Raw genomic sequence first — 26053 nt, 5'->3', positions numbered from 1 at the left:
GAGGACAGATTCTAACGAGGAATGAATTGTAGCCAACAAGGCAAGGAATAAAAAAATCATTAGCTTGCTATGAAGAAATTTTGCATGACAAGAAAAGGACATTATGCTGTCAGACGAATCTATTAGATTTTATGAAACCATCGACATCGAAATAACTTTCTTTTTTTTATGTATGAAAAACTACAATTATGATCATATTTCTTAAAAAATATAGGTGTTTTAGTAAACCTTTGGTCCCAATTTTATGTTTGTATATATAAATTACATGCAAAATTATACCTTGAGTTATGTGGACACCTACCGCGTAACTTTGGGGTTTTACTGTATATTATTTATTTATTTATTTTTGCTGAAATTTGTATTATATTTTATCATATTATATTACAGATCAGTCAGGGAAAGAGCCATATCTAGTTCACTTTTTTGTAGAACTAGATGTCATACATATTGTTCTTGGATGTCTAACTGGTTCTTTAGCTCTTTTAGCATGCTGTGCAGGTATTGTTCAGTTTGTCAGGTAAGCTAAATAAAATTACATAACATATTAATATGTTTTATGTTTCAGTTATTTAAGATAAATAATAAATAGTTTATTAAATAATGAATTCATTAAAATGGACATTGCTTCATTAATTATTTTTAATTATTATGATTCAGGCCTCCATGGAGCCAAGAGACTCATCGCAGGAGGTCCTTCCTAGGAAACACAAAGTCTATCATGCCACTCCTTGAACTCATTGACCGTTCTTGCTCTCACCACCCTATCAGGCAATGCAAACTTTCAACATCAATATCAGGCAATGCATTCCACGGTTCCACCACCCTCCATGCAAAGAAACCATTCCTCACCCTATTGCTCACAGCTTCCTTTTGTACTTTCCAGGGATGACCCCTTGTCATTGCTCCTTCCCACTGTTCCACCAAGTGAAAGAACTCCCCAGTGTCCAACCTGTAACTGCCTCTCAACAGTTTAAAAGTCTCGATCATATCACCTCTCCTTCTTCTATCCACCAAACTCTGCAGTCCACATTCCCTCAGCCGATCCTCATAACTAACATTGTACAATCCTGAAACCATCTTTGTTATCTGCCTCTGTACCCTTTCCACAGTTAATTTATCCCCTTCAATTCCTGGGGACCAAATCCGAGAACAGTCTAAGTGTGGTCTGATCAGGGTCTTATACAACGGAATGATAACTCTTCTATCTCTGCAGGTCAGCATCCTTCTCAGTATTGCAGCAATCCTCTGGGTTACCTTCACTATCTTTGCAATATGCCCCCTGATTTCAGTTTTCTATCGATCATCACCCCCAGATCTTGTTTCCCCTACTTCCTCCAGCACAGCTCCTTCAATTGTATGCAGCCTACCATCGATGTATCCCAAGCTTCAAGACCTTACATTTTGCTTCATTAAACCGAGACCCCCCATTCATTTGCCCATCTGTCTAGTTTATTCAAATAAACTAAAAATAAATTATTCAAATAAAATAATTTCAGCACTAAATTTGAACTTTTAATTAATGAACCAGTTAAATAATTGAATATTCCATAACTCACTCAGTATCAATGATGCCCTTTGGTGAAAGAGCTTTATTCAAATCCTATCTAGGAAGTGGAGACCTTTATAAGAGTTTTTCAGTTGAAGGTGAGTGATCTCATACATAGATAGTAAGATTTTTCTTTCCCAGAAACTCAGAGTTATCCCACAAAGCAGCAAACTGGTCTGAAGAACACATTCATTTGACGGCCATAAGAATACACTATGCAGATAGGATTAACTGCTCTATCAGAGCATTAATTAGGTTTCAAAGAGCTAGGCCACTTGGCCATAACAAACCACTAAGCCTAAGATGCTGGGAAAAATGGGAAACAGGATTGTGATTTTAAATGAAGACATAAGTTAAAGCATTATTGCATTTCAGTTTCATTACAGAATAAACATTACTATTTACAGTTTGGACTTTTTTATATTGAGATTTTTTGCATTTTTATGTGTTATCTGTGCTTTAGTAGCCTATTCATTGCTGTCCTCACATCCTGTATAGCAGGATGTAGTTTGACTTTTAACACATAAATCATCTCACTATGTTAATATTGTGGTTTTGTTTCTTGTACAATAATTACAGAAAACTATAAAGAATTATTGTACCTCAGTCATATTTAACCATGGTTTTTTCTAAAAGAAAAGGAAGTTATATTAGTGATTGTCAATTCTTTAAGTTAATTCATACATATACTTTAGCTTTGTTGGTTTTTTTCTAAGAGTGATAAGTGATAATAGTGTAAAGACAGATTATTCTTCAAGTTAATTCATGCACAAATGTCAGTGGATTGTAGGTTTAATTAAGAGAAGCTTCTGATGTAGTTGATGTCAAGAGAATTGAAGGTATTCAGAATTGAAAGCTATGAGAGTTATGTGAATTGTTTGGTTAGTTGTAATTTGTTGAATTTATATAACAGGAGATGGAGAGGAGATTTAATTGAAATTTATATAAGTTCAGGATATATAGAGGATAACCATTTGCACTTGTCTAAGCTAGACTACTCTAGAGATTGTCTAAAAAGATAATGAAAAACAGAGAAGAAATATATAAATTAATTTTTTATTGTTGGAATTCTCATTACTTCATGAGCAACTGATAATTCATATCTAATTACTTCATAAACTTCGCGGCAACCACTCGAAATGCTGCCGCTATCTATCTTAATACAGGTTTTTCAGTTTTTGTTCCTAGCTCTTGTATATTTGCATATTCATAATTTATAATGTCATAATTTATAATAAATATATAATTTTGCATATTCGTAATTTAATATTTTATTAGATTATTGGCCTGCCACCTGGAGATTTATGTTCATTTAGAGCAGTGGTTCCCAAACTTATTTGGCTTACTGTCCCATTTTCCAAAAAAAAAAAATTATTTAGCACCCCTCCTGGAAACTACTTCTAAGACCTGACCAGCTCTACCTGATACATATAAAAGAAAATCGTATGAAAATCGGATCAACATTTCTTGAGTTTTAAGCAAACAAACAGATAGATATCAGAAATAAGTTTGCATTTTATTATGCATCTAGTAGAGTTTTTGAAGTTTGGGAATAAGGCACATTGGAGCTGAAAATTTAATAATACTATTAAAATTAAGAAAACAAATATAAGTTGCACATATGTAAAAATTGCGCACAAAATAGTAAATAATGATCAATAATATTAAAAACAATCCTAATGAGAAGGATGAGCCTGGCATGCTGCTACCAATTTATTGATATTTGGCTCTGTATTTGTCAGAAGCACTCTTAAATCACCAGATCAGCTATTTGCAGTCAGTTTCTTTTTTTTAGTTAAAAGATTTGTGACTGCACTGAACCCCACTTCCACTAAATATGATGATGGAAATGCTATTAAAAACTTTTTTACTACGGCCCACAATCCAGGATAAAGTATGGGCATCTGCTTTTGCAACAGAACTGTTGGTACCCGTTTTTGAATTTTAATTTCAATTTCTCATTTGTTGTTACTTCTATCAGTTCTTCTTGTAATTGTAAAGATTCTTCTGTGTTTGTACTCGAAAATGGGTCCAAAACCCAATCGGGTATTTTCGTTGCAAGAATATCTTTAAATTGTTGGTTGAAATCACAATGGAGAGCCTCCAAGTGCTGAACAATAGCTGAGCACATCTTCATCACATTTTTCCACTGTTGATAGATTTGGAAACTGGTTGAATTCTCCTTGTCCTAAGTTTCATTTGTATAAGACAACTTTTGGTACAAACACAGAAATAAACAGCTTTTGTTTTAATTAAATTCAGCTCACCTCCTTGGAGCTGTAGATTTGTTTTGTTAAATTTGTTAAACAAGTCGGTCAAATAAGCTATGTCACTTTTGAAATTAATCAAGTTGGCTCATAAAGAATCATCTCTGTTTTCTAAAAACTGTAGCACTGAGTCAAAGAGTTTATAAAATTGATTCAAACAGGCACCCTTTGATAGCCAATGAACTTCTGTATGGAGTAGCAAACGATTTAATTCTTCATCGTTTTCAATGCAAAGTTTTCCAAACAATCTGTCATTCAGTGAACCTAAACCAACAGGTCATTACATAATGTAATGACCTGTGAAGGCAATCACTCAGGTATTTGGCAACTAAATGTTGACGATGAATCACACAGTATACAGTGAATACATTTGGCACTGCCTCTTTGAAATAAATATGCGATAAAACCACGATAGCCCCCTACCATCACTGGAGCACCACCAGTAGCAACTGACAAGATATTATTCAGAAGGATTTCTTTTTCTTTAAAAAAACTCTTCCAATGCACGAAATATCGATTCTTCTTTGGTGTCAGTTAGCAAATTTTTAGCAAATAATAATTCTTGGCAAATTTTTTCCTCTTTTATGTATTGTGCATGTGCTAAAAGTAAGGCTTCATTTCCTGGTAAAGTAGATTCATCAAGTTGTATAGAGAGTTAAGTTGTTTCTAAATACTCACATAATGAGGTCTTCAACATCCTGGGCCATTTCATCAATTCTTCGTTGCACTTTAGTATTGCTCAAAGGAAATTTCTTGATAATATCAGAGGCTGGATTGTGCAGTTCAGTGTGTATTACCTCACTAACAGCTAGTAGAATTAGTTCTTCACCAACATTATGCAGTTTTCCCAATTCAGCAATCAGTAAAGAAATATTGTAAGAGGCTTGCAACCCATCATCATCTAGTTTGGATGCTGCTGAAAACATGCCTGCCAATGTTGGTTGTTTCAAAAATTTTTCTTTAAGTGCTTGAAAATGTGATAAATCCTTATCTTTTTTTTTTATCAGCATGAACTTTTGTCAAATGTTCTTCTAGTCTTTGAAGGTTTCATCAATTCATATAAAAAACTTTTTGGCAAATCAAGCACATTGGTCATGTTTTATTTGTAGGCGACTACAATAAAGCCATATTTCAAATATTCAATATTATATTATATATATTGTCTACATTCTGTAAAAAAAAGTTAAATTTACAAAACTGATAGAATGTAATTTCTCACATACCTAAACCAAATTATTTTTACAAGAAAAGGTATAAAAATACTCACATGAAACCTGCTGTTTTATTGGAACAACAATAATTTGCTTTGTCTGTAATCCGTGTAAGTACGGTACTGATTTTTATCTGTACTAATTTTTATGCACTGCATCAAATTGCTAACTGCTTGTCATACAATTCAGAAATAATCTAAAACTGATTTCATACGTCTCATGTATTTATAGTATTATACAGTGAAGTTTGTTATGAAAGTCATAACATGCACATATTCCTGCCGATGCATACTGGACTTGTAAAATCCTGATCACTTGAAAGAGCATGCCCACCAACACTTTGCTTGCTAAGACCTGTTGTCAGACTTCAACGCTGATCAGCTGTAACTTGCATTTTGTATGTTTCCTTCAAAAATAAAGCAACCATTATGATCTTTACTTATGTTATACAAGCTATATCATCAAAATTTTTGATGATAAATTTTTTTCATCATCTAATTTTTGTCCTTTATGCTCTCACCACCCCCTTATTTCAATTCAATGTCCCCTTTTGCTCATGAGGCCACTACTACTCCCCCCTCCTGGATCAGTCAGCTTCCCCAAGGGGCTTGTACCACACACTTTGGGAAGTATCAGAATATCAGTTGCATGAATTCCATAAAACACTCAAATTCATATTTATACCAGAATGTATATACCTAACTACAACCAAAACGTGTTCAGAGTCAGTTTTATTTTTTTGAAGAGAGAAACCAGTGCACCCAGAAGAATTCCAACTTCATAGTCTGAGATTGACTAACTCAATGCTGGGTTGAAAATGAACTGTAGCTGAATCATATTGAGACTTTTAAACTGTTGAGAGGTGGTTACAGGGTTGACACTGGGGAGTTCTTTTGCTTGGTTGAACAGCGGGAAGGAGTGATGACAAGAGGCCATCCCTGGAAGTTACGAAAGGAAACTGTGAGCAAGAGGGTAAGGAGTGGTTTCTTTGTGTGGAGGGTGGTTGAGCCGTGGAATGCATTGCCTGATGGAGTGGTGGGAGTGAGAACGGTCAGTGAGTTTAAAGAGTGGTATGATAGACTTTGTGTTTCTCAGGGGGGGGGGACCTCCCCTTGATGAGTCTTGACAGACTTTATGTCTTAGGAAGGACCTCCCTTGATGAGTCTTTTGACTCCTTGGAGGCCTGAATAATAATAATAATATACTAAGTAATCACCACTATGGCCGGACCAATACGACCGGTTTCACCATTGGTGTATAGGATGACTTGTGCAAATTCGTTCAGTTTATCTTCTTCTTTTTCATTCTCTTGCCTTTTTTTTTTTTTACATGTGTATTGATATAGACCTAACAGTACTGACATGTTCAGGAATGCCAAATTAACTAATCATTATACTTAAATTATTATTATTATGAATTTCCAGGAAGTCTGAGGGCTCATTGAGGGAGAATCCATTTAGATACTTAAATACCTATTGTATCTCCCCTTGAACACATTTACCAAATACACACTTGTAGCATTTAATAGTAGCCCATTCCAGGCACCCTCCACACACCAAGAGATGATTCTGGATCTCATATCTTCCATAAGCTGTGAAATATCACTTGTGTTTATACAGTAAGATCCCCTTATCTTACTAAACTTATGTGTCTATCACTTCCCTCTCTTTTATGTGGTCTGTTTTGAAGGCAACATTCCCTCATTATGTCCTCATATGCGCAATTTTATAAGCCATTTGTCATCTTAGTTACTCACCATTGAGTTGTTTTGGCTATCTCTCCATGTCATTGAATCCAGACATGGTCTTATTCAAAGCCTTATAAAGTGAAAGAATAACTCTCAAGTATCTAGCTTCATTGACTACTTCCAACAAATTCCCATTAATATAACACTCTGCCTGTAATGTCCTCCTGCAAAGGGTGTAACTTTACACTTGGCAATATTGAACTGACATTCATTGTCATTTGTCCATCTTGCAGGGATTTTGTATCAGCTATATTATTATCATTCTCCTTAACTTATTATCATCAGCAAATAACTGAATATCACACTCAAGATCCTCCCTAACACGCTTGTTAAACAACAGTATATTTGTCAAAAAACAGTCATCTGAATACAGAACCCTGTGGAACACCACTAGCTGCCTTCCTCTTCTTAGACTGCACCACCACCATACATCATTTTCTGATACCTGGTCAGCTGCTTTTCAGTCCATGTCACAAGTTTATTTTATAAACCTATCCCTTTGAGTTTGTATAAGAGTCTCAATTGTGAAATTTTGTCAGATGCCTTGGCAAAATCCAGAAGCATTATGGTATATATCCATTTCCTTATCCAACTCTGCTATCACTCTATCATAAAACATGAGTAGATTGCTAAATCAAAAGGATAACTTTAACAAAAGTATGCTGTACTCTATGTAGATCACTAGTGTTGTCTACCAACATTTGAATATGGTTCCTAACCAGCCATTCCAATATCTTGATAACCACACCAGAGATACTAATTGGTCTATAATTTGCTGCATCATCATTCTTAGCTCCACTCTTGTATAATGGAATTATTTTGCTCTCCTTCCACTCATTATGCATATGCTGAGACTCAGTTGAACAATCAGGTCTGGGGCACTGCACTAATTTGGACATTCTTTCAGCACATGTGCCAATATCCTATCTAGCCCAACTGCTATATATGAGTCAAACTCTTGTAACAGCTGTACTATTTCTACTTTCTTCTTTTATCCAGTTCTTCCCTGTCATCCAAAGAGCCAATGGATCTGCCTGAAATATATGCTTTAATAAATCTATATACCTTGTTAAGTGATCACTTAACAATTCTGCTATTTCTTGTATATCTGACCATTTTCTACCATCTATATTCAATAAAGGTATTTTCTGTGGTTATTATTATTTTTTACTTGCTGCATAGTGATAAAATTCTTTCAGATCTTCTTTGGCCTATTAGGCTAATTCCTTTTTTATAATCTGATTTCAACTTTCTCACCATGGCATTCAATCTCCTTTATAGCATTCCAGAATTTCATCATTAACTTTTCACAATATCCTTGTTGTTTATGTAGCTATTGCTTTAAAGTATCATTCATCCATTTAACTTCATATGGCTATTTCTCTTAACTCTGGTGATGCAGTCAGATATAGTTTCTTTTAGGTACCTTTTGGGTAATTCACATGTACCATTGATTCCTCTCCCATGTAGTTGCTCCTACCAAGGCACTACGCAAAGTTGCATTCTCAGTTTATTATAATCACCTGTCTCATTATTTTGTTATTTTAATCCTATACCCAAGCATATTCATAAACATGAAGTAACTTCACAACTATTTTACTTGTATATAGAAGCTATTGACTTCACATCATTTGCTTTAGTTTTCCATAATACAAAAACATTATGGGAAGGATCACTACCCATATCAGTTTCAACCTTTATTTAGGCCTCATCAGTAGGTGTCAGAGCCAAGAAGATACCAGATTCTGTTTTAATCCTATACCCAAGCATAAAAATAAGCGTGAAGTAACTTCAAGATGGTCTGCTTGTATAGAGAAGCTGTTGACTTCACATCACTTGCCTTAGTGCAAATGCAGAAACATTATGGGATACTAAGGCACGTGATGTGAAGTCAACAGTCCCTTTACAAGTCAAGAAGTGACTTCGTGCTTATTTTTGGTTATAGGATTAAAACAAGAATATAATTTCTTGTCAAGTATGGTATACATCATAATCAAGCAAAAAAACTTTCCACACCTTTCTTATAGTTCCACATATGTCCTTTATTAGCTTATATACATTATCACTTGTGAAGTCAAAATTGCAAAATTACTCACCAGTTGGAGGCATGATGGTTACCTCATTTATAAAAAGATTTTTAGATGCTATTACTAGATGCAGTGTTATTGTACTGCAAGTCCATTCTATCATGTGTTGTTAAAGTATCTCTGAATAATTCCATAAATTCATTTTCCCTCATCTTGCATGCTTTTCTGATGCTCAATACATAATTAGGTGGTGCTACAGCACTACCCAATTATGTTTCTTGTCCTATTAACTTCTGCCTCATACCAAACAGCCTTAAACCTATTTCTGATATCATTCATACTATCACTACCACCATTACCAGAGATTTATACTCTGGATGTATTTAATTCCTCTGCAGTCACTAGTAGTACATCTCTGTCTTTCTTATTTTGTCTGTCCTCCCTGAATAAATCAACCTCTTACATTCTATTCCTGTAACAATATCTTCTTATGTCAGCTAGGAAGGACTTGCTGATGCCTATAATTGTTTCACCACATCTAGGAAAGCTAAGAATGCCTCACCTTTATTCATGACATTTCTGGCATCAGTATATATCATTCAGCTCATTCTCACTGTTTCCTATAATCTTTTATTTCACTGTATATACCAGTGCTAAGAACTTCTTCCATTTATTTCTGATGCTTCTGGCATTTGCATATATATTTGAGAGCTGACTACTAGGCTGATGTATTGAATCTTGAATCAAATCGCCTCACTATTTCCATGGTAAACAGTTTTCTTTATTGAAAAATGCAGTGATCATTTCTCAGGGTTATTACTAACAAGCTATCCCCCCCCCCCTCTTCTCTTTGTTTAATAATTACACTGACAGTTTCTACCACATAATTTAATGAAAACATTCATGCCTTCATGCACTCACCCAGGCATGTCTAGTTTTCTTGACACATTACATTTCCTTTTTTACTAAACAGCAATTTCTTCAAATGCCTTATACTAAAACTATTCAGTTGTAATCTGACTTGTGGACAGATCCCTTCAACCATCAAAATCCTTTCCCCCTCCTACACAATCTGCTTGCTGACTCATTTACAGTTTCCGCTTTCCTCTCATCTCACTCCTGTCAGAATAGGAGGAAAGCAGAAATTGCAAATGAGCCAGTAAGTAGATTGCAGTAAGCAAACACTCACCATTTTTATTCTTTTGTTCTTTTTTTTTTTTTTTTTGACTCATTCAACAATTCTTTAATATCCTCAGTCATATTACCTTTCTCCTTTCAGATCATGTTTCAACCAGTACAACCATATCATTCATCAATCCTATAACCCATTGATGAAAGATCTCTCATAATTTCTCTGAACAGTAAAAATGAACTTATTATGTGTTCTAACTCTTCTCTTTACCGTCTTTTTATTATGTTCTGTAGTAAAGCCTGATTTAGCCAATTGCAGTAAACTCTTGCCATTTATCTTTTATGTGCCTTGAGTTAACTTATAAACTTCAGTGAAATAAATAAATAAATAACTAACCAACTGATTCTCATAATTATCACTATACACTTTCTCTTCTCCAAACAGTTTCAAATTTTTCTTCAGATAACCATCAAAAACATTGGAAAATAAAGCTGGGACTTTCTGCTTTGTCATTTGCCATTTTTTCGTGATGATCCACTCTTATGAATTGGAATAATATTTACAAAATTTCATTCAGAAGAAACTGTTTTAGAACTCATTGAAGATGATTAGAAGTGGCTCAGATATGTTGATATTTTCACCATTTGGCATCTTGGCTGCCAAACATTAAATTCATTTCTAAGTGACCCAACCAAACAACACAAATGTATCCAATTCACCATCAAAATTGAAAACAAGAACTCTCTTCCTTTTCTAGACACACTTGTCACACGTCTTCCCTCAGCTGCCTCTCCTTCATGGTCTACCACAAAATTCATATCACCATCCAACACAAAAGCTAGGGGTCATCAGTACCCTCAAACACAGAGCTCTAACAATTTGCTCCAGTGAGCAGACTGAACAAAGAATATGAAATTATTAGCCAAACGTTTGTAAAAATGGCTACAATAAAAAAATGGTTTACAAGATCTTCCACAAAAATACCATTAAAAGCAAAAAAGATTACAAGAATGCCATAACCATACCATACATTAAGGGCATATCAGAAAAAAATAGATAGAGCACCACATAAATACAATATTAAGGCGACCTTCAAACCTCCTGCAAAATTAAAAAATTTACTTAGCTCATCCAAAGGTCCTCTTCCATACCTTGCTCACCCAGGGGTTTGCAAAATTCAGTGCAACTGCAACCCACCTTATATAGGGGAAACAGGGCCACCATCCCAATAAGAAAAGACGAACATACACACCACATTAAATTCATCCACTATGGTAAAACAGGCCTGTCAGGCACTTCAGACATGTCACAGAATTAACTGGAAGGCACCAAGTCCCTACACCACACCATAACTTGGTTTGAAAGTTCAAAGAAACATCATTTAGATCCAAACAAGAATGACGGATTAATAATTCCAAGAATCTGGAGGACCCATTTTCAACCCATATAGCATCCAGAACAACCCCAGACCGAAGAGACCCTAATATGAGAGGACTTTAGAAATTGTTTAATGTAGTTCTGCTATAAAACTTTTTATTTTTTTCTTAATCATTGGTATATTATTATACTGATATATATGAAAACTTTATTTTATTTTGTGAATTAATTTTTAATTTTGTGCATATTTTATTTAATTTTTTTTTTCCACCGGAGGTCAGGCTAGGGTAAATGACTAACAAAACAATTACATTGATCTTACTTTTCTGTAAGATCAATGTAGTGTCATGTAGCTTGTGTCCTGTACATATACAGTAAACCCTCGATTTAACGGACTTCGGATTTAACAGACAAAATTTCCAGTCTGTATGTCATGTGAAAATTAACACCCTGTTAATTTTAAAATGCTTTTAACCAAGATTTGTTTATAATTAAATTAACAGCTTATTTTTTGTTATTAATTTCCTGTTATTTTTAACAAATTTTGCCGAACAGGCCATCGTATGTTGGAAAAACACTGTAGTAATTTAGCCGACATAAATGAGTCACCACTCACAGCGCAATTGGTGTGAACCAATTGCGCTGTAATTGGTTCTTTTGTCATGTGCCGTGACTTTCTGCAGCAGTTTTAATGGGTGCCGGCCGACATGTGCTAAGCCACGCCCAGTAGTGTGCATTTGTTTACTTGCAGTGAATAGTTTATGTATGTACGAATTTTATAGACCTATTCAATATAAATTTAAAATTAGATACATATGTATGAATGGTAAAACACATCTTTGTAACCATAAACTTAAAATATGGACAAATGGAAGAGTTAATCTAACGTTAAATCAAAAATTAGAAGTCATATAAAAGTTGGATTCGGGAGTGTCTGTGAAATTAAACTTTGATACAGTACTTAAGTTTAATGACATAAAAGTTTCTACATAAGTAAAAACATGTAAATTAGCTAATTTGTCAATTTTTTAACATACGCATTTGGAAAATCTACTTTATTATATAATGGACTTTCGGATTTAGCAGACACCCCCCTCGCCCGAATTAGTCCGTTATATCAAGGTTTTACTGTATGTTTTCCTGATGATTACTTCAATACAGAGGCCGGAAATGGAACATCAAATATTATTTTCTTAATTATAGGTAAAATAATTATTCCAACACGTATGTTGTTTTTGTCTCCATAAATTCTTCATTATGAAAGCAGATTTACTAATATTCTAAACACTATTCCTAACATATACAAGAAATACACTAGCAAAATACTCATTGAACATTTCCACTATTTCTTCAGCAGATGTGACCTGTGTTCCATCTCCATAAATTAAAGTCAGTCTTCACATTCACCCTTTCTTTTACTGGCTTGAATTCTCTAGGGTTTTGCTTTACTGCATCAGCAAATCTCTCCTTCCTCACTACACCTGTCACCTTACTAGCCTGTGTCTTATACTTCTCATTCTGCTGTGAGGTACCCTCATCTTTATATCTCCTTCATATCATCCTCTTTTCTCAGAAATTCCTGCATAATTCCATAGTTCATTGATTTCAATTTATCCTTCTAACAATCTGATATTGCCATAAGTACCTGATTCTGGACCAAGCCCCAAGCACGTCTGATATTTCTCCCCTTCAATTGATCAAGCCACTGCACATCATTACTGGTCTGTTTCCTTAATTTATCATAGGTATTATTTCTGGAAAAATTCCCATGTTACTCCTCTAAGATAAACTATTATTTTTATGGCTAATCTAGCCTACTTTCATTTAGGAGTGTCCCATTTTTACATGTCATTGGCTCTTGACTCAAATCTTAGGGCATTACTGATGTGTTATAAGACTAATATATGAAGAATAATATAGGAGAAAAATTTGGACATACTTTTTTTTTTTTTGGATGTTGTTGGCTGTCTCCTTATCCTGACGATATGCATACATCTGCTGTTAAGCTGTTAAAAGGAAAGGGGGTTTGGGAAAGTGGGAGTAAAATAATGTGGTGGAATTATTTGAAAAAAACAGTTTTTTATATGTATAATATTATTATTATTTAGGGGTGGATAAAGCGTGTTGGGAGGAGGGTGAGATCACTAAGATTTGAATAAAGAGCCAATGGCATTGTAAAAAAGGGACACTCCTAAATGAAAGTAGGCTAGATTAGCCATAAAAATAATACTTAATTTATGATTATTCCCTGCTCTGCAATTCCAAACATCTCTTTTTTTCTGTGAAGCTTGTGTCTGCCATTCCCACATCAAAACCAAATGATCACTCTCCCCAGTTGGTGGCATTGTAGTGACATTTTCTTTTATAACTGTATGTGACAAAATGAAACAAGAGGATGCTTAAAGGTCAAGACTGGATAACTGGGAGGATACCTCCATGCAGCATTTAAGGAATGTGGATAACCGACCAGAGCTTCTGATCTAATGTCTAATCCTCACCATCTCGTGGTGCACCCTGTTAGGTATCTTCATGGATACTGAGTGAATAAAGAGGGACTGGCAATTTGGGATTTAGCTGACCAAATTGTATTCTTAATGGCTTAAACCATAATGCAAAATGATGGTACAACATGACAGAATTTCATGCTGATTGTGCAAACAGCAAAAAGTCAGCTACTGGAACAAATCCTGAAACACATCCCAAATCAATTTAAGATTGGTACTATCAATGTGAGAAGCATCATTGGAAAATAAATGGAACTAGCAGAAGAACTGGATAAGTACTAGATTGGCATAAGTATTACTGAAACAAAGAAGACAAAAACAGCTGAGATCTTTCTAAGTAATAAATACAGGAAGTTATATTCGGGCTGTAATAATCAGGGAAAATGAGTAGCTGTAGTATTAAACATTTAATACAAGGATAACATTCTTGAAGGCAGGCAATATGAAGTAGAGTGATGTGGGGAATATCAGAATGGGGAACTGGATAATGTGACTTATTTGTGCCTTCAGTTCCAGAAGTTTTGCAAAGGAAGAAGTGGAGCAATTTTTTGAGGCATTAGATAAGCCAGTTGACACAATGAAAAAGGAAAACTGTCCTTGTTGGAGATCTAAACAGCAGAGTATGAAATGATTACCAAATGTTTACAAATGTTTGGGGAAAATTTGGAGAAAAGAGCAAAACTAATAATAATGGTATGACTGCAGGTTCAAATCCTGCCATGGCATGGATGTTTGTGATTATCTTGAGGTGGGAGATGAATTTTCTCACCTGGTGTGAGACCACCATCCCCTAAAGTGGCTAGAAAAAGTTTCATGTTTGGTCTCTAAAGTACAGTTTCTGAACTTGTAAAAAATAAATACAAAAAAAAAATACATATATAAAAGTGATAAAAATAGAAAAAAAAAATCCTTTTGTGGGTGGGTGCAATATATACAAAAAAGTACCTGTTAGATTTCTGTTCTTTGAAATTAAAACAGAAGTTAGAGAGGGCTTTATTCTCTCACCAGCAATATTTCTTATTGTTGTAGACTGGGTTATGAGAAATGCCATAAAAAATGTAAAAGGAATATGATGGAATTTAATAGAACAGCTACATGTCCTGGATTTTGTAGAGGATATACGTTAACTGGCACATACAGAACAACATTTGAAAGAAACAACAATAAATCACAATGAAGAGGTCTGATTAGGAATAAATAAAATGAAATCAAATATAATGAAAATAAATAACAAACATAAAGAAGACATATTACTGAATGGCCAAATTTTAGAAACAGTGGAGAAAAGCCAGCCTGGTTGGCCGAGCGGTTAGCGTATTTGCCTCCAGCCAAAAGGCCGTGGGTTCGAATCCCTCCGTGGGCATGGATGTTTGTGATTGTCTGTGGAAATACTAGGGTTGATGGTGGTGGCAGGCAGTAGATAGCATTGGTGTGGTTGGTGGATTGAGTGGTGGAGACCGAGAGACGTAGAGTAGGTGTCCTCCCTCGATGAGTCTTTGGACTCCCTGGAGGTGTCACTTAATAATAATAATTTAAAAAATAATTAATTACCTAGGATCAATAATAAATAAACAGGGAAGAGCAGAAGATATAAAATCTAAGATACAGAGAGCATAGAGAATTTTTAACATGCTATTATTATTATAACGGGCAACTCCAAGGAGTCCTTAGACTCATCAAGGGAGGCCCAAAACATCATGTCAAGAACAACTATTCAACATCCACATAGTATCTATCATACTTTGCCTTGAACTCATTCACAGTCATGGCATCTACAACAGACTCGGGCAACTTATTCCACTCATTCACCACTCCAAGTAAAAATCCTAGTTTTAACACCCTTGCCAACCACACTCTTGCCCAGTTTCCATGTATGGCCCCTAGTCCTCCCACCACCAGTCCTGTTCTGAAAAATATCCTCTGAATTAATCTTATAGAAACCCTTCAGTAATTTGAATGTCTCAATCATATCACCCCTTTTGCTCCTATCAACCAATTTCTGCAACCCACAAATCTTCAACCTGTTCTCATAAGGTTCATTCCATAGACCTGCTACCATCTTGGTCACTCACCTCTGGATCCTCCCCATCTCCTCTCCATCAAGAAGAAACCCTGGTACCTAGATCTGGGCACAGTAGTCAAGATGGGGTCTTATCAAGGCTCAATACAGAGGAACAATAACTTACTTGTCTCTGCTCGTCAAAGTATTCTTCAGTAACTAAGTGCTTTGATGAGCTGATTTAGCCACTTTTGCAGTGTGCCCCCCTAAACTTCAACTTCCTATCCACCAAGACTCCCAAATCCCTGGCCTTGTCAATCTCCTGGAGTACAGTTCCACCAATGTGGTATACTGCTGCTAATCTTTTCACCCCAAAATGCATAACCTTACACTTTTGCCACATTAAATTGACATCCATTCTCCTTAGCCCAGTCCTCCAATCTATCCAAATCATCCTGCAAAATTTTAGCATTGTGTGCATTCACTATTGCTCTACCCAACTTTGCATCATCAGCAAACAAATGAACAGTTCCTCTCAGATCCTTTCCTATATCGTTAATGAACAAATTAAATAGTAGTGGTCCAAGAATAGAACCCTGCAGCACACCACTAGTCACAGGTAGTCTTTTGGACTCTACCCCTGAATAAACTACTCTCTGATATCTCTCCATCAACTACCCTCCTATCCATCTCAATAACCCTATATCCATCCCTATATGCTGCAGTTTACTGGTGGATTGAGTGGTGGAGACTGAGTGACTCGCCTCTGGATCCTCTCCATTTGAGAGATGTAGAGTAGGTGTCCTCTCTCGATGAGTCTTTGGACTCCCTGGAGGTGTCATTTAATAATAATAATTTAAAAAAATTAATTACCTGGGATCAATAATAAATAAACAGGGGAAAATATGGGATGTTAGGGAAAATATGGAAATAAAAAAAAACTGAACAAAAAATTGTTCATTGTTTAGATTATATTTGGTCATTCAAACATATAATTAAAATAAAATATATATTGATCTTTAATTGACCATGATTTATAAACATCTAATACCAACAAGTTTTGCTGATGGGGCTGTTCTGCTTCTTCAGGGCTTATAACGGTAAGAGAAAAAAAACTCAAAATGGCTAGTTCAGAGAAAATGGAGTAACACTATTGTATAAATTAAACATTAAAACAATGTGTAACATTACACGCATGGAACTTGTTTTGAGCAAAATTAAATTCTGGCAGACTGAATGATCTTATTAAGGTTTTCCATATGTCAGCTATTATCATTCTCTGGTTTAGAAACATGCTGGAGTGTACAACATCCCATGTGCTTGTGGTCTAAACCATATAGGACAGATGTCGAGAAGCCTTGAAATCCAAAAATATAACATATAGGAGATGTTAATAACAACAGAACAGACAACTCAGGTTTATCCCATCATTTCATGATTTCTAACCATACCATTGATTGGGATAGCAGTTCCAGGCCTTACCTAGAAGAAGATTTCCATTGTAAAAATTTCAAGGAAGCCGTTGTAGTCCTCCTTTCTGGAGAAAATCTTAACAGAAACCAGAGAATGATAATAGCTGACATATGGAAAACCTTAATAAGATCACTCAGTCTGCCAGAATTTAATTTCGCTCAAAACTACAGAACATGCTCGCATAACAGTGACTAACACAACACGCTCAATGCGTGTAATGTTACATGTTCTGTTTTAATGTTTAATTTATACGATAGTGTTACTCCATTTCTCTGTACTAACCACTTCAAGTTTTTTTTTTCTTTTACCATTATAAGCCCTGAAGAAGCCAGACAGCTCCATCGCCGAAACTTGTTGGTATTAGATGTTTGTAAATCGTGGTCAATTACAGATCAATATATATTTCATTTTAATTATAAAATCAGGTTATTTAATACAAATATAAAAACATAAGGGAGGTTCTAAGACTTCAGTAGCAAATTATAGACCAGTCATTGTCTCAGGCATGGCGGTAAAAGTACTAGAAAAATTGGTTTAAAAGAGAATTCAAGAATGTTGAAAGTTTATTTTTCACTTGGTCAGACTATAATAAATTTAGTTTAATCCTTTATCCAAGTGCGTGCAAACAACGTTTGTGCCTGAAAGTATCTTCAGGAATGGGGTAAAGTGGTACAACACCGGGCGACTCCTTGCAAAGGTGGAGCAAGCTACCAATACTCCTATCTCAGTATCTCCCATAATGCAAAACACATCTCCTTGCGGATATGTATAATGTTATGCATTAAGGGAAGGGCCACTACCCAGACTAGTTTCGACTTTTATTGAGGTCTCTTCAGTGAGAGCCAGGCCCAAGTGGAGATACCAAGGCAGAAGCATTAGCAAGGTCATCTCCTCCTATAGGAGCTGCCAAATGGTGTGCCACCTTTTTATTAAATTACTCTGGATTTCAAGAAAGATGTTGAAAGTTTATTTTTCACTTGGTCAGACTATAATAAATTTAGTTTAATCCTTTATCCAAGTGTGTGCAAACAAAGTTTGCACCTGAAAGTATCTTCAGGACTGGGGTAAAGTGGTACAACACCGGGCTACTCCTTAAAAAGGTGGCACACCGTTTGGCAGCTCCTATAGGAGGAGATGACCTTGCTAATGCTTCTGCCTTGGTATCTCCACTTGGGCCTGGCTCTTGGCCCTTCCCTTAATGCATAACATTATACATATCTGCAAGGAGATGTGTTTTGCATTATTATGGGAGATACTGAGATAGGAGTGTTGGTAGCTTGCTCCACCTTTGCAAGGAGTCGCCCGGTGTTGTACCACTTTACCTCAGTCCTGAAGATACTTTCAGGTGCAAACTTTGTTTGCACACACTTGAATAAAGGATTAAACTAAATTTATTATAGAATTCAAGAATAGATAGATAAAAATATGATACTGTATGAGAGTCAACATGGCTTTGTGAAGGGTTGGTCATGCCTTAGTAATTTACTAACTTTTTATAATAGAGCTGAGTTGGATAAAAGAAATGGCTACATGATGATTTTTCTGAATTTTGCAAAGGCATTTGACAGAATACCACATGGAACTCTGTTATGCAAATTAGAACAAATGGGAATGGATATGACACTGGTCAAGTGGATAAGAGGGTAGCTGCAGGAGAGATTTCAAAAAGTGGTATGTGGAGTTGCAGAATTGAGGCGAAAACAGGTGACTAGTGGTGTGTTGCAAGGTTCAGTGCTGGGACCATAGCTGTTTAATTTGTACATAAATGATATAGGAAATAACCTTAAAGGAAATATTCAGTTGTTTGCTGATGATGTAAAATTAGGTAGAGTAATAGTAAATCAAGGTAATGTGGAGAGTTTGCAGGACAATTTAAATAGGCTGTCAATATAGCAAAAGTTAATGGGTGTCAGTTTAATGTGGAGAAATGTAAAGTTATGCATTTTGGGAGTTAAAGTTTAGAGGACATATTGCTAAGGTTTTGCTCATAAGATTACTTGGCTATTGAAGAAGACATTAACAAGTAGAAATTAAAGATGCCAAGAAATTATATTTTTGGTTTAATCCTTTATCCAAGTGTAAGCAAAAAAAGTTTGCACCTGAAGTATTTTCAGGACTGGGCAACTTGTATATAGAAGCTAATTACTTTTCATCACTTACCTTATATCCCATGATGCAAAGCACATATTCTTACAGACATGTTATAATGCTGTGCATTATGAGAAGGGTCATTACCCAGACTGGTTTCAACCTTTATTGAGCTCTCATCAGTGGGAGCCAGATCCAGAGGTGATACCAAGGTTGAAGTAATGCAAAAGTCATATTTTTATATACGAATTGTCCAGTTCTGAAAATACTTCAAGCGCAAACTCTGTTTGCTTACACTTAGATAAAGGATTAAACCAAGAATAAAATTTCTTGGCATCTTTAATTTACAGTATAACCAAGTGGAAAAACTTCCAACAACTATCTCTTATCCAGAGTATTTTAATAAGGTGTGACATCTTTTGACTACTCATATATGAAGATATGACTTCTGCATTACTTCAACCTTGGTATCACCTCTTGGTCTAGCTCCCACTGATGAAACCTCAATAAAGGTTGAAACCGCTTTGCGTAGTGACCCTTCCCATAATGCATAACATTATATGTGTCTGTAAGGATATGTGCCTTGCATCATGGGATACTAAGGCAAGTGATATGAAGTCATTAGCTTCTATATACAAGTTTCCCAGTCCTGAAAATACTTTAGTCACAAACTTTGTTTGCTTATACTTGGATAAAGGATTAAACCATGAATAGAATTTCTTGGCATCTTTAATTTATAGTATAGTATAAAAGAGTAATGATGATGATGTATAAAAGAGATAATTCAGAGGCAGCAGATGAGTTATTCCTTCAAAAATGCAAAAGTACAGAAAGCAGCAAGATCTGATAAAGCCAAATGGTTGGAGGACCAGTGCAAAGACATTGAAGAGTACTATGGAGAACACAAAACTAGAGAGGTCTACAAACTTATAAGAACTGTCAACAGGAAGTGGCAAACAAGATCAGTAGCAGTCAAAGATGAAGATGGTAAAGTATCGATGGACAAGACAACAACAAAAGTCCTGGAGATGACAACATAATAGGTGAGATGCTAAAATATGGGGGAGAATCACTGTAAAAGAAATGCATAAGCTATGCAATGAAATATGGAGATCGGGGTATGCCCCTGAAGAGTGGAAAAAATCAGTCTTGGTTGTCCTTCATAAGAAAGGCAGTGCTTTAGAATACACCAATTACAGAACTATTGCATTAATGATCATCTTGGCAAAGTGCTGATGAAAATACTAACAGAATGCCTGAAGGGTCATATGGAGGCACATCTTCCTGATGAGCAAGCCGGATTTCGAAAAGATCGAAGTACAGTGCAACAAATACTTGCACTAAGACTAATAGCAGAGAAAGCTCTAAGAAAAAACAAAAAGATATACTGCTGTTTCATGGACTTCCAAAAAGCATTTGATAATATTGACCAAAATATAACATGGGCTGTCTTGGAATCCTATGGTGTAGACAATAAAATGATCCACCTGCTGAAAGATATAAACAGCCAAGCACAAGCAAAAATCAGAATAGTAGGTGAGACAGGAGATTGGTTTGCCACTAGTCAAGGCACAAGACAAGGGGACCCAATATCACCAATCATCTTCATCACACATCTAGGAAGAACACTAGATAAGATTAAAGAAGAAGGTGGAGGCATTTCAATAAATGGCATGAGAATAAACTACCTCTGCTTTGCAGATGACATTGACCTGATTGAAGAGGATGCAGCAAGGCTGGAACAGGCATTGCAAACACTATAGACAGAAGGAAATAGATATTGACTAAATGTCAACTTTGAAAAAACAAAAACAACGATATTCGGACAACAGGAGTTTCTGAACAGAGTTACGATAGACCCATTTCAACTGGAAAATGTGGAACGCTTCATATATCTTGGATGCCATATGATGCATGACTTGGACCCCAAAAAAGAGATAAAAATTAGAATAGCCAGAGAAACAACTATTTTAAAAGCCATGGACAAAATATGGAAGAGCCGAGCTATAAAGATGCAAACTAAACTGTGCATTGTAGAAACCTGTATCTTCAGCAGCATGCTGTATGGATGTGAGGCCTGGGTGCTCCTGAGAGAATTTGAAAGGAGGATATTAGCATTTGAGAGGAATTGCTATAGAAAGATCTTGAGAATAAGCTGGATTGAGAAAGTGAACAATGAGGAAATCTACAGACGAATACAACCAAAAGAAAACCTGATCCAGAAAATAATCAAAAGGAAACTATGTCTCTTTGGCCATATATGTAGAATGAACGATGAGAGGAAAATAAAAATGCTGCTGTTTGGGATGATTGAAGGAAAGAATAAAAAAGAAAGACCAAACAGAGAATGGGGAGATGACATTGTCAAATGGTGCGGAAACTCTATACACAAACTGAGTCATCTTGAACAAAATAGAATGCAATGGAAGAATGATATCAAGATGGCATCAGACACCTATGGGCAGTGGTGAAGCCTTATGTCCCAGACCCAATCTTAACCATAACAATTGTCTCACTATCCCAAAATTCTGGAAAATTGTTATCCTCATTATATAAAATAAATTTATCAGTTATATTTTAATTTAATTACAGCCCAATAGTTTTTAATCCTTAAACTCTACTGTATACATAGAAGGATTCTAATGTAAGCATGTGCACTAATGTGTTTTTTGAATGTAATTCCTATTGCTGTTTAATTACTGTACTAATGATGTCTTATGATACTTAAGATGAAATATTTACATATTATTATAAAGTTAATTACTGTGACATACCTGTGAATTTATAGTTATGAATACTCCACAGGTTTCTTTATATAAGATTTTATAACATTGGAGTCTTGACTGATAACAGATTAATTTGGAGAACAATTGCCATTTGGCAGTTAGTAATGATGTAACTTTTTCATGTTGTATTATCATAATATCCTATATACCCGTGAAGGTACATATCAGAAATTTGATGATGAGACAGAATTATTAAATACAACACTTATGTCTCACATAATGCTTCAACTACATGCCGAATAAGGTAGTTGTCCCTAAGTTACTGAAACAATTCTGTCTCCTTATTCACGCCTTATTTTTTGCTTCCAATTAATGCTTCTATAGTTAACCCATTATTATTATCACTCCTGTCTCTCACCAGTATCATCTATCTGAACATTTCAGAATTATCTCCGTCTACATTTTCTGGTCTATAGCAACACCCTACTAAATATCTAAAATTTGTGCTTAATTTAACACCACTTGGTGTGAAGTTGGTGGGATATTACTGATGATTTCAGAAGAGCATTATCACTACTGTTTTCCACATGGATGAGACACTTCTCTTCTGAAATCATCAGTAATATCCCACCTCCTCTTTTATCTTTTCTGTCTTTTTCAAAAATGCTATAACTAGCATATTCTGTTCCCATTAGTACATCATCCTCCCTTAACCACCTCTCACCAACACCAATGATTTGTGGACTGACTAACTGTATCAAGTCTCCAAATCATGTAATCTCTTTCCTAATACTTCCTGCATTGGTATATAAGCACAGTAGGTTCCCCTTGTCCCTCTTTCTTTCCTTCCCACAATTCCTCATGCCATCATTCAAGTTCTTTGACTGTTGCTTTCATTGCAGCCATCCCCACATCTTTATCTTGTCTTCTTTTCTCCTTTATCTCACACTGATCTTGGTTTCTTATACTCAGAGTTGCACCATCTAGTTTTTGTTTCTCTGACTGGTTATACACCCTCCTCCTCTCATCAACCATCTACCCAGCTTCACGCATGCCATTCATAATCATTGCTCTTCACTCTTCTGCTCAGCTCCCCTACTGTCATATTCATTATCCCTAGCAGCACTCGCAAATCCAACACTACCTCATTCACATTTTCTCACAAATCATTTGTTCCTATCAGCACAATGAACTCTTCTGCACTTCCTTTCCTCTCTATCTGTCACCCTTCCTATCATTGCTCCTCTCAGACATACTTTTGGTGCCTATCTCCAACTTTAACCACCAAGTCCTCATATATCACTACACTATTTTTCACTTATTCTTTTCTAATATCCTCATTCATGTTTATATCTTTCATACTAGCTTCTTTGCATTCTGCCTTCATTCTTTTACTGTTCCACAGTCTTTTGCCTCTTCCTCTGTCTTACTGTTCTCTACTTGTCATTCACTACATTTGTACCACTTTATTATTCCTGAATTCTGCTACATTTAAATCCCTTATGTCATTCATGCCACCTTTGATTGCTTCATTTGTTAGATCACTCATCTGCCTTTTCATAATTTTCTTACTGTTTGCTTGCTGCTCTTTCATGTTATCTCCCTTCATTATCAGATGAGCACTTATTCTTGTTATGTTCTTGCTCCATTTTGCCCTCAGTCACCAGTACATCAACTCTGCATTTAAGTTGCACTTTGCACACATCATCCACCTTACGAATCCATAACTTATCCACATAATCCAATGAATACATGTATTAAATTTCACAAAATGGCTAAAATCAAAATTTAATTCACTAATAGACAACATACATTTTACGTATGTCTTCTATTCGTGATGACAGCTATTAACATATGTTGCTTTGAGTTTAAAGATGTTGTAAGAAAACAAACAGACAAGTACACACATATAAACACTACAACTGCAAAACTTCTATAGCAACTGTCATACATAAACACAAAAACTCACATTTAATATACCATATAAACTTATCTGAACTTGCAGCATTCTTGCTTAAGTCTCATATGAAGCACCCTTTTCAAAAAAACTGATTTAGCAATAATTAACGGTTATCTAATTTAGCATTGTGGAACATGTCAGTATTGTTGTTTTGTGTTTATTTATAAATATGTATGTAAAAAAAAAAAAAATATATATATATATATATATATATATATGTACTCTATAATATAAAATGATAAGCCTTTTTTTGTAATGTTTTTGTGACGAGTCCAGGTTCAGTCTGCAACCAGATAACCAACGTATCTTGATATGGCATGAAAGTGGAACAAGAAATAATCCACAGTTTGTTTGGGAAAGTCCCCAACATCAAGGTGGGAGTTTGATGGTATGGGCTGGAATAAGTATAGGTGGCCATACTGATCTCTACTTTATCAGAAACGGTTCCTTAGCAGTCCAAAGGTATCGCAGTTGGCTGCAATTGGCCAAGAATTCATTTTTATGGATGACAATGCTCGTCCACACCGTGCAAATTTGGTACAAGAGTGGTTTGAGGAAGAAGGTATTGAACGAATGGACTGGCCTTCCTGTTCTCTGGATTGTAATCCAGTTGAACATGCCTGGGATGCTTTCGGTAGACACATTTCTGTTCGACTGGTGCCACCACGATTGCTTCAAGAGCTCGAAATTGCTTTCACAGAAGAGTAGGAAAATATCCCACAAGAACTGTTTGATCATCTTATCCGGTCCATACAATCAAGATGTACTGCTGTTTTCGCTGTTAATGGAGACCATACGCCTTATTAAAATTTAAAAAAAGCGTTTTTAGCTATTCTTGTTAAAATTATTTCATGCTAAAATGTATAATTTGTTAAATTTAATAAATATCAATTATTTAAACAATGTCTCATCAATTACACCCTATCCATAAATAAGAAATATTTTTTCTTGTATAAAGTACCCAATAGTTATAATTATTTGCAGAAATGTTTAATTATCCGACAGAAACTAAAATATCCCCTAACACAACATCAAACTGAAATAGAAGGAAAACTGAAGCTAGTGTTTGGGTCTGAGTAATGGGGAAAATATGTGATTAAGAAAAAGGAAGGAATTAAAAGAAGATGAAATATGTTTGTTAAAAGAAGTTATGAAAGTATGGTGATGACAGAAGCATTTTACAAATTGCTTTAGCATTGGCCAAAAAACAGATGTCTTTCTCTGAAAAAATTGTTAAGCCTTATCTCCAAATATTTGCAAGATGTCTTGTGATCAAAATATCAAAAGGAAAGCAGAGAAAATTGCTCTTTCAAAGCAAACAGTTAGTCTTTTCATGATTTTGCTAAAGAAGAGGATGAATATGCTGCCTAGTTATGTAGCCTAGTTAAGCATTTTAAGAGGAATCAATGATAATTTTAACATTTTGAAAAATTTATCAGTTTTTAATCACTTTATAGAAAAACAAGAGGATCAGACATATTTGAGAAAGTAAAATCATGCCTAGAAAATCTACGAGGCGATTCTAGTAAACTCATCAGTGTTTGTACTGATGGAGCCCCTTCAATGATAGGTAAAGTTGCTGGGACTAAAACTTTGCTTGAAAACTTTTCTGCCATCCTTTACTAAAATATCACTGCATTATACACCAAGAATTACCTGTGGAAAACGTTAAATTTTACTGGTTGTGAAATGTGCGAAGAAAATTAGAGCAAGAAGAACAAGAGCAAGATTAAACAGAAGAGAATTCAGAAAATATTGTGAAATGTTAGATTTGGAATATGGTGATCTTGTTCTTCGTTGTGAGGTATGTTGGCTTTCTAGAGGATAGGTTCTGAGTAGATTTTAGAAACTGAAAAATACTGTTCATAATTTTCTAGCATAGAAAAATGAGCTGCCTGAGAAAAGAGCCTTTTTATGTGATAACAATTAGCTCTTTGATTTAGTATTTTTAGTTGATCCTACTAGCCATCTCAGTGATCTAAATTTGAAACTGCAG

General features: G+C 35.3%; 1 protein-coding gene across 4 annotated transcripts in view; it reads left to right on the top strand.

Moving 5' to 3' along the window:
• Window positions 1-26053, top strand: part of LOC150107189 (uncharacterized) — a 217939-nt gene that overhangs the window by 108428 nt on the left and 83458 nt on the right. For all 4 annotated transcript variants that reach the window (XM_090391050.1, XM_090391048.1, XM_090391047.1 and 1 more), the window contains exon 4: window positions 388-517. In XM_090391050.1, the coding sequence (XP_090247176.1) occupies window positions 388-517 (130 nt within the window). The remainder of the gene's footprint in view (window positions 1-387; window positions 518-26053) is intronic.

This window comes from Typopeltis vanoorti, chromosome 4 (genome assembly GCF_054136105.1).
Source record: "Typopeltis vanoorti isolate ZY-2024b chromosome 4, IOZ_Tvanoo_1.0, whole genome shotgun sequence".
Lineage (NCBI taxonomy): Eukaryota > Metazoa > Arthropoda > Arachnida > Uropygi > Thelyphonidae > Typopeltis > Typopeltis vanoorti.
The sequence above is the reverse complement of the archived record's forward strand: the minus strand, read 5'-3'. Positions and strand labels throughout refer to the sequence as shown.